Here is a 10,841-nt window from a genome sequence, read left to right as displayed (position 1 = left end):
TTCCTTCCTTCCTTCCTTCCTTCCTTCCTTCCTTCCTTCCTTCCTTCCTCCTCTTCCTCCTCCCCCCCACCCCCCGGTCCTCCTTCTACTTCTTATTTTTCCAAAGAAAAGCACACAGGACCATATTGTTTTAAAAGAGTTTCTTAACTGTTATAGGATATAAGAAAGAATATGACAAGGACAGTGACAATATTACAAAGTATATAAAAAATAAACAATGTTCCTAAGATCTCGATTTTGTTAACAATCGTAATCCTCAGAGGAGAGCGCTCGATTTCATCAGAAATACAAAATGGAAGCTTTATTAGATTTTAGATTATTGTCACTTCCTACCCCCCTTTATTTTTTTTCCTTTGAGGAGGTTATTAAACCTCTTTCCTTATTCTGACTCAACATTTCTATCTGTTTAGGATTCTGGGTAAACTATGGCCCTTTTCCTCACATGGACAATATGCTTGTGTAAGGATACCAAAATAGAATGGCAGAGTAGGACTCCACCCAATGAGCCTAACTGGACAATCTTGTGAAGACATATGTGAGCTTTTTATCATTTCCTCTTTATGTTCTTCCTCATTTACTGAACATCAGTGAGACATCAGACATCATGAGGAGCAGGGTGTAAAACACCAGTCAGCATGGTTTCTGTCATCAAGGAACTTATTGCATGGTGAGAGAGTCAAGTGAGTACAGGAACAAAGACAGTAAGCTGTAGTGAGTCTTGCAAGGGAAGAGCAGCAGTCTTATGGTCCCACCTCCTCCACAAATACCTCATCTGCCAGTCAAACCAAAGCATATTATTCTTTCATGTTCCTTGTCTTTGTAGGGGTCTTTCTCCTTGAAACAAAGTTATCTTTATGGATTTCCTGGACACCACCAGTTCCTTCTTGAAGTTCCTGCTTAGTTACCAACATTTTAGCTAAGTTCTCTCACTGAACATGTTTTTGACCACATTGTAACCTCCAGCACCTCCATCCCAGTGTCTTGCTCTCCAAATTTATCTATACCTCATCAGCTCTCTCCCTACCCTGTCCAGTATGACCCCCTTGGTTGATTATTTAAAAGGCCCTCCGACAAAGCCTCTTTATCCTCTACACTTTATCCTTGACTCCTCTTTCAAACATGAATATATGCAATTACTGTTTTCATCTGGTACTTGTCCTGGGTTGCCAACAGTTGATGAACATCACACTGCTGAGTTTCACTGAAACTGTGTCCATGGTCCTGCTCAGCAATGGTCCTTCTGCTTTCCTGCACCAGGGGGCAGATAGCATGTCTTTTCATCATTGAATCCCCCAAATTTATCTCACTGTATGCTCAAAAGTGTGTATTGAATGTCAATTGCTATTCTCAAGGATCACAGAAATTTGGGGGAGTGGAGACTGACAGACACAGAGGTAGCAGAACCATATGAAAGTCAGAATCAGCAGTGACCAAGGCTGTATTATGACTTGTGAGCCTAAGCACTATTGGGCCCCTTTTTTTTCCTTAAAATATTAAAAATTATATTTTGTGACTGCACTCGTACAAAGACAAATGTAATTCAGGCTGTATTAAAAATTGAAACATTTTCTTCTACTCTAAAAGTTCATTTTTTCTTCTAATTTTAAAGGAAATTAAAACATTTTAATGGTGGCACTGTGCTTACTGCACCTAATGGATAAGTTGAGCTTGACCAGGGTGCTCTGGTGTGACACTGAAGAAAGGAAATTGGAAGTTCTCTGGAGAAGCAAGTGAAACTTCCATTAGCAAATGAAATTGGAATGGGAGCAGTCATGGTTAACAAAGTTGGTGAAAATTAGAGTACACCCCATTTCACTTTCCCTCTTAACTTTTTGGTTTTCCTACTTTGGTTTTTACAAACACCCTCCTCATGTCAATAAAACAACAATAAAAAGGACCAGGGATAGATCCTGGAAGGAAAGGATGATAAAGGAATGCCTGAAGAGAAGTGAAGGTGGGGGTGGGGGAGGGATTAAATAATTAATGTGTACTTGCCCTGTTTTCCTTTTAAGGGTCTCCATTGGGTAGAATGAAAGGTCATTTGAGTTGACAATTTGAGAATAATATAATTTAATTAACCAAGTTTTTTCATCATAAAGTTCTCAATTTTAAAATAAAAATAAGGATATTCTCTACTTTGTTAAAGAAAAAAATTATGGAAGCAGCCCAAGTGTCCATTGTTAGATGAATGGATAAAGAAGATATGGTATATATATGTATATACACAATGGAATATTAGTCAGTGATAAAAAGAATGAAATCTTGCCATTTGCAACAACATGGATGGAACTAGAGAGTGTAATGTTAAGCGAAATAATCAGTCAAGGACAACGACCATGTGATTTTACTCATTTGTGGAGTTTAAGAAACAAAACTAATGAACAAATAAAAAAGAGACAAATCAAAAAACAACTGTAGGGAACAAACTGATGGTTACCAGAGGGGAGGTGGGGGGGGGATGGTTAAAACAGGTAAATGGGATTAAGAGTACACTTATCTTGATGAGCACTGAGTAATGTATAGAATTGTTGAATCACTATATTGTACAACTGAAACTAACATAACTCTGTATGTTAACCATTCTGTAATTAAAATTTTAAAAAATTATTAAGCCACACTTGTAGTAACAATCAAGAAACAAGAATGATCATTGACATTACTATGTCTTCATTATTGGAAAAGCATTTCTAAATACATATTTGATTTGATTATTTGTGAAGTGACATATACGAGGTCATGTGGTAGAATGACTTGTCTAAAGGTATTCAGCTGGGCTTGTTTACCCACTCCCCTCATGCAAGTTTCCAGCATGAAAATGTATGGAAATCTGAGACAAAGAAGAGGACATCCTTCTTTATATCTACGTAGTATACATAATTCATGGAACTCTTTACCCCAAAGTGAGACTACAGAAGAAACATATAAAAAGCTTCAAAATGTTGTTCAGAGACATTTGGAAGCAATAGTTTATGAATTTTTAGTAACAAAACATCCACTCGTGGACATATCCCTAATCTTTGAGGTAATCATGAATAAATGCCATTGAGTCTTCTAGGCTATATTCACTGGATCTGATATCAAAAACAAATGATGTCCTTGACGAACTCAGCAACAGCACGGGAAGCAAAGAGAGTGGGTTGGGTCTCTAGTTTCCTGAAGGAAAGATGACTATAATTTTTAGATCTGCTTAATATTGAGAACACCTCTGAGGAGTCTCTGCTATTTCTACACCAATCTCTATTTTTTTTTTTTCCCTTCCAATTCCTTTTCTCAAGTCTAGTCCCCACATCCCTCAGCTGTGCACTCACCCACAATGTCTTCACCACCAGAGGGGCTCATCATGGTGGTCAGGGTAAGAGTCCCCAGAATCAGAACTCTGTTTAGGGTCATTCTTTTCTCAATGCAGTTTCTGAAGTTGCTGTTCTGAGTTGCAGAGCAATGGTGAGGACCCAACTGAGAAGAGACTCTAAAGACACCCACACCAAACCCTGCTAGGTCAGGTTCTGGCCAATCAGAAAACTCCCTTCTGATGACACCTCAGTTGCCAGTTGAAGAGCTTGTACCAAGAAGCCTGGAAGGGACTGGGAAATCCCCTTGTTCTGATATAGGCTCCATTCACAGTAGACCGGGGGAATTATCTAGGAAAAGAGGGAGGGTATTAAATCAGAATCTTCTTATGGGTGTGTATGCTTGCTGGTGGCAAGAGGGGTGGGAATTTCTGAGTAGCTTCATGTTTAGATATCATCACTAATATGGTGTTCTTTGGATTTTCTGGTTTACAATCTCCAAAAATTCTCCCATGAATTGATTCCCTCCCTGGCAATCCCTATCTTCTCCCCTTTTCCTGTCCTCCATATGTGGGTTAATTGTCTTTCTTTTTTGTTTCCATAGTGCATGTAAAATTTTCCAAATTTTTATTTACCTGCCTGGAGTATTTCTGCTGGTGGTAGGCAAGGAATACCTTTGCCTTTCTACTTATGTAAATCCAGTTAAGTTCTTGTCATGTTCTCAAAAGCTCCAGTATTTGCACCGGGGACAATAAAAATAAGTCATAATGTCATGAATGCTGCCTACAGTAATTGCATCATCTTTCACCTCAATTTTTCCCTGTCCGGAGTATTCTCTGCGCTCTGTGTTTTAGTGCTATCTATATTTAAAGGCAATTTGGGGACACTGATTACATTAAAGACAGCTCGGGCTACCTCACTCTATGATTTTTAGTTTTTAAAATTTTTTTTACAATGAAGAATGTAGGTCAAATGTTGAGGGCAGAATGAGGGGAATTGCTGTGACTTAGAAATTGGTTTCCTTCCCAGAACCTCCTGGATCTTTTCATATTCTTTATCCTGCCACATATTCCAGATATTTGTGAGGGACTAAGGAATTGAACTAAGACAAAGGCAACCATTAGAGGGAGACTTATTTATTTTTTTCCAGAAGAATCGATTTTTGTGTGTTATAGAAGCCACAAGTTAATGGGAGGTTCCACTTAGAGTCAATCACTCTGTGCCTGTTGGATGGCCTTCTGTTTCTCAGCACACTGTCCTATCTCATGATGACAGAGACTGTAGGAAGAGTGAGACAGGAAAAGCCCTGGCATCTGGGAGTCACCTGGTACTATTAAATAGGCCTTGGTGTTGCCAGGAGCTGGTCTGCAGCTCACAGCCAGGTTCTGGTGTTTTCCTGGTGAACATAAACAATGTCATAGAATAGCAGTATCAGACAGCCACTCAGTGACCATGATGGATCAAGACAAAACACAAGGCCACTTAGTATCATGTCTGAACACAGACAAAACACAAACATTGTCCAAGCCACAAAAATGACCAAGCATCCGTCTTTCCTAGATGATATGACAGCCTACGGCTTCATTACTAATTAGAGCTTTAGCCTCAGTCTAGTCTTCCTTTCTTCTAGGTAAGATTTATTAAGATGCCCAATTGTAGAATTACTCCATCCCACCATCAACTTCCTGACAATCCTCCTAAGAGCAGAGTCCCTCTCTCTTAAATCCTCTTCAAAGTCACCTAACACAAGCCCAAACCCTATAGTAGTTAAATTGTCAGTTTTATGTCTTGGTTAGGCTCTAGCCCTCAGTTATTCAATCAAACATTAATGTGAGCGTTGCTCTGAAAATATTCTTTAGATGTGATTACAGTCCATAATCAGTTGACTTTAAGTAAGAGAGGTCTTCCTAGGTAATCTGGATGAATCAGAACCAACTAGCTGTAAGGTCTTCAGAGCAGAACTGTGGGCACCTGAGTGGCTCAGTGGGTTAAGCGTCTGGCTCTTGATCTCAGCTAAGGTCTTAATCTCAGGGTCGTTAATTCAAGCCCTGTGTTGAGCTCCATGCTAGGTGTGGAGCTGACTTAAAAAAAAAAAAAAAAAAGCAAGATGAGGCTTCCCTGAGGGGGAAGAGATTCCACTGTGGGCCGTAGCATCTGCCTGTGCTGGTAGTCGCAGCCTGCCTTTCCTGATGAATGGCCAGCCCTGTTGATCATATTTGCCTAGTGCATCCCACAGTTGTGTAAATTACCTCCTTGCAAGAATTCTCTTGCTGGATATTTCCTGCTGGTTCTGCTTCTTTGGTTCAAACACCCTCTTACTGAGATGCCCCGTGATTCTCCATGGTGAGTTTTCTCCCTCACCACAATGAACAATAAAGCCAACTTCTTCATCCACAGGTGTGCTCCTGATGGTCTTTGTCTGGAGGCATTAACAGCAGCTCATCAGGGTGCTGTGAGGAATATACATATGCTGCACTTGGAATGAAAAATTCCTAGGTCTCCCACTATATCTGTAGTACACTAATAACACCCCCACTTTTCAAGGAGGATATTGATTTCAGAAAGGTGGAGGAATTTGCTCAGGGTCACACAGCTGGTGAGTGCAGACCTGAAATGTGACAAGGGTAAGCCATGAGTCTTTGTAGGGGTTGGGGGTTTCTTGTATGGATTCAGGGTCCTAACATAATTAGGATAGATATTTGACCTTATGGGTGGATTTAGTCTTTCAAGTCTGTGCCATTATGGATCAAGAGGGATTCTGAGGTTCTGCTGAGGCATGCTTCATTTAACCATTCCTTCTTTCTGTGCAGGAAATGACATGTTTCTATGCTTTTGCTGGATCCCGACTTACCTGCTTTGTACTGTTAAAATCAGAAACAAATGGAGTCAGCCTCAAAATTCCCTAAATAGACAAAACCAGGTTAGACATATAAACAAAGCTTAATGTAGCTTATTTTGCAAGGCTAATTGAACAGGATCATTTCTTGCTTGTGCCTTTGGAAATGACAAAGGAACCTGAACTGTTTCCCATGGTTGATATGAGGTAACCACTGAAAACTGTAATATTGTAGCCAATCCCTGTGATGAATAAGCAGTCACTGCTTTCTCATAACATAAGCTACTTTATAACAAGATACCCCTGAGCCTCCTTCCACCTTCTGGTTTAAATACTTCTGGTTTGCAAACTGTCTTTTTGGCATGTGCAGAATAAATTTTTACTAATTACTACTTCAGTGATTCATGGGTTTTACTTTGGCTGTTTTGAACCTTTGACATTTCCTTGCAGAAATTACTTAAGATTTTGACAAACGGACAAAATCTTTCTTGATGACGCTCAGAATTTTACCTATTAATATCATCTTTAAAGAAAATTCAACTTAAATTAGGAAGTTAGGATGTCAGCCACATGGAGCAGAATTGCATCTTGAATCGGAAGTTGAAGGTCCAGTCTCAGATCTCAAATCCTGGGGGACGTTGAAGTCCAAGCAAGCCCAATACATTAACTAAGAGGAGATGAGCTTTGTCTGTGACCTAACTGTGTCTCATCTCCTCCTGCCATCACCCAAGGAACCTGTTCTAGTCACTTTTGTCTTCAGATCATAATTTTAACATAACGTAAAATTAGTAGTGAATTAGATTCAGCGGAATGGTGTACCATTTTTGACAAAAACTAATTTGTTACCACTGTCTAAAAGGAAAATGAAAGGCCCCTTTTTAAATAAATTAATGGCAGAAATAAAATTTGGAGTTTAAAATATTACCTTGTCCAATAATTTTCTCAAAAAGCACTAATTTCTTCCATTGATTTAACTTAAAATTATCAATATAAATGGAATGTGTCATTATAACTGACATCATTGGAAGCCCTCTAAGAAATTATTTAGACAGAATGTAGGTTAGTTCTAATTAACACTTACAACATTTTCTAAGGACTTGTGTATTTTCAAATTCTTTAGTTCTGACTTTCAACTCTTTTGCCCCGTTTCAACCCTAGTTATTATGCATTGGTGAAGTTTTACTAAAAAGGCCAAAGCCTCTCCCATCTTGCAGTAGTTAAAGATGCTTCACAGCAATAACCAAGTCCAGAGCAGCAAAAGTAGGAAGAAGACGGCTTTGTAATCAAATAAATAATTATTCAATACTGCTTTTGATTTTATCAGCTGCATCACCTTGGGCAAGTCACTCAAAATATATGAGCCTTAGTGTACTTTCTATAAAATGGGATGAAAATCATTACATGATAGTATATGAGGAAGTGAAATTATAAATAAGTACAAATTATAAAGTTTAAATATAGTCCAGTGCCTGGCACATGGCAATGCTCACAAATGATAGCAACTCCATACTGACAAATATTAATCATGCTAGGCCAGGGATGGCCTATAGCTTTTCCCTCATTCATCCAACCTTCTCCCTGTGGCAGTGTGGATTTGTGAGAGCCTGTGAGCCACAGGAGATCACTAGGAAATAGAATGTTTTGTGAAGGATGTTCTATCAGTCAGCTTTTTCTATATAACAAACTACTGTAAAATGTAATGATTTCAGATAATGTTTTAGTATTTTCTCATGATTCTGGAAGACAGCAAATGGTGCCACACCTATGTGGGCACTCTGTTCTGGGCCAGCTCAGCTGCTTTCAGGTGCTCACATGCCTGTGGCATCCACTGCTTCAGCCCAGACTGCTGGGCCTCTCCATTTGGGCTCATCATCCAGCAGACCGGCTCAGACTTATTCACAAGGTGCTAGAAGTCTCCCTAGTGCAAGAGAGAAGCTGCAGGGCTTCCTTAGCCTAAATTTAGACTCACAACTTCACTTCCACTACATTCTATTAATCAAAGCAAGCCAACAGTACTATGTCAATTTAAGAGGTGAGTTAACATTGCAGTTCTTAATACTATGAGCTGCAAAGAATTTATGACTATTTTTGCAATTTACCACAAATGTTTTCTGGTTTTTGGGGTACAATATATCAATGAGTATTGCGTATGAGAGTTGGGGTGCTTCCATATATGAAAAGAATTCCACCCACTCACCTACTAAATTTTATTTTCTCCCCAGAACTTTCTCTAAGGAGATGTGAACTAAGACCTGTTGAATTCCAGCATGCGCTAGATGCTATGATTTGTTCTCTCAGAAAACATTTTAGGGTTTCCAGATGAAAGCACAGAAACTTGGAGAATTGTAAATGATCTTCTTATGGTCACCAAGCACATTCTGATGCAAAGGCATGTGTACTGATATCCAGTCACGTGGCCTCTCAAATGACAAAGGTAGTTGTAGAGGCTGCTTTTAGGCAAACAGGCTGGAGGGATGGAATACAGACAGGCCCACAGATGACCCACCTCAAAATATCCACAGGCCCTCACTGACCAATGGGCTACTTTCAACCAGGCACAGTTAGCAAAAAGGGGAGAGTTCCATAGGTTGCCATACCTCCTCATTTTCCCCCTTTAAACGCAGCCCCCACCCACTGCCTCCTTGCACACAGCTTCTCCTCTGTGGTCTTACCCTCCCTTGGGTATTCAATAAACTTCTACCTCCTTTGTTCTGCCTCAGGTGAATTCTTTCACCTCCAGCGCCATTGGCTTCCACTTGATCATCGCCCCACATTTGGGGGCCCCCATGTGATCGAGAGGGACCCCATCTAGACACCACATTAATGAAGCAGATGGGCATTGCAAAGGCAATTATTCTGTTTTTCTTTTAATATCACCCCCACCTGGATGTGGAGAAAGGGGAACCCTCCTACACTGTTGGTGGGAATGCAAGCTGGTGCAGCCACTCTGGAAAACAGTATGGAGGTTCCTCAAAAAGTTGAAAATAGAGCTACCATATGATCCAGCAATTGCACTACTATTTACCCCAAAGATACAAAAGTAGGGATCCGAAAGGGTACGTGCACCCCGATGTTTATAGCAGCAATGTCCACAATAGCCAAACTGTGAAAAGAGCCAAGATGTCCATCGACAGATGAATGGATAAAGAAGAGGTGGTATATATATACAATGGGAATATTATGCAGCCATCAAAAGGAATGAGATCTTGCCATTTGCAACGACATGGTTGGAACTGGAGGGTATTATGTTGAGCGAAATAAGTCAAACAGAGAAAGACATGTATCATATGATCTCACTGATATGAGGAATTCTTAATTGCAGGAAACAAACTGAGGGTTGCTGGAGTGGGGGGGTGGGGTGGGAGGGATGGGGTGACTGGGTGATAGACACTGGGGAGGGTATGTGCTCTGGTAAGCGCTGTGAATTGTGCAAGACTGTTGAATCTCAGATCTGTACCTCTGAAACAAATAATGCAATATATGTTAAGAAAAAAAAGAAGAAGAAGAAGGTAGCAGGAGGGGAAGAATGAAGCGGGGGAAATCGGAGGGGTAGACGAGCCATGAGAGACGATGGACTCTGAAAAACAAACTGAGGGTTCTAGAGGGGAGGGGGGTGGGAGGATGGGTTAGCCTGGTGGTGGGTATTGAGGAGGGCATATTCTGCATGGAGCACTGGGTGTTATGCACAAACAATGAATCATGGAACACTTCATCTAAAACTAATGATGTAATGTATGGGGATTAACATAAGAATAAAAAAAAATATCACCCCCACCTATTCTTTGCCTCCAACTACTCCTATATGAATGAACTAGTTGCTTTCTCTCTTAAACTGCGAAAAAACATGAAAAATTGCCTCCAAGTCCAAATCTACTTTCACTATAGCTCAAGAGAACTCTTCAGCTAAACTGAGTAGGTTATTTGATGAGGACTGCATGCTAGGATCATAACATATGATCAAAAGCTTGTTGAATTGAACTGAAGCTCTTAATTCATCAGGTTACAGAACTGACTGCCTAGAGACCGATGATCTTCATGTCCAGTGGTGATTGGTTCTTTTTCCAGGAACTCTCCAATCCTAATGTACTTATCATGAACATTCATTATACAGAAAGATTTACTTATCATTAGGCAATAAAGCAAATGAAAAAGACTCTTAAATAAAATTTTAAATTTAATTTTTTATTTTCAATTACATTTTTAAACCAGATGTCAACCCATATATTATTTATTTATTTATTTATTTATTTATTTATTTATTTATTATTTATTTTTTAATTTTATTATGTTATGTTAATCACCATACAATACATCATTAGTTTTTGATGTGGTGATCCACGATCCATTGTTTTCGTATAACACCCAGTGCTCCATGCAGTACGTGCCCTCCTTAATACCCATCACTGGGCTAACCAATCCCCCCTCCCCCCTCCCCTCTAAAACCCTGTTTGTTTCTCAGGTCCATAGTCTCTCATGGTTCATCCCTCCCTCAAAATCCGCCCCCCCACCGATTTTTCCCTTCCTTCTCCTAATGTCCTCTATGCTATTCCTTATGTTCCACAAATAAGTGAAACCATATGATAATTGACTTTTTCTGCTTGACTTATTTCACTTAGCATAATCTCCTCCAGCCCCATCCATGTTGATGTGAAAGTTGGGTATTCATCCTTTCTGATGGCTGAGTAATATTCCATTGTAGATATGGACCACATCTTCTT

At 39.8% G+C, this 10,841-nt stretch overlaps 2 protein-coding genes across 2 annotated transcripts in view; both read right to left on the bottom strand.

The window, feature by feature from the left end:
* LOC118001171 (SLA class II histocompatibility antigen, DQ haplotype D alpha chain-like) overlaps nucleotides 1-3,465 on the bottom strand; it is a 5,920-nt gene extending 2,455 nt beyond the window's left edge. Inside the window, exon 1 of the mRNA XM_034991170.1 lies at nucleotides 3,309-3,465. Within this exon, the coding sequence (XP_034847061.1) occupies nucleotides 3,309-3,390 (82 nt within the window). The 5' untranslated portion in view covers nucleotides 3,391-3,465. The remainder of the gene's footprint in view (nucleotides 1-3,308) is intronic.
* LOC118001169 (DLA class II histocompatibility antigen, DR-1 beta chain) overlaps nucleotides 1-10,841 on the bottom strand; it is a 301,107-nt gene that overhangs the window by 107,974 nt on the left and 182,292 nt on the right. The gene's annotated exons all lie outside the window — the stretch shown is intronic.

Source organism: Mirounga leonina, unplaced genomic scaffold, assembly GCF_011800145.1.
Source record: "Mirounga leonina isolate KUSES-001 unplaced genomic scaffold, KU_Mleo_1.0 Mir_53, whole genome shotgun sequence".
Lineage (NCBI taxonomy): Eukaryota > Metazoa > Chordata > Mammalia > Carnivora > Phocidae > Mirounga > Mirounga leonina.
The sequence above is the reverse complement of the archived record's forward strand: the minus strand, read 5'-3'. Positions and strand labels throughout refer to the sequence as shown.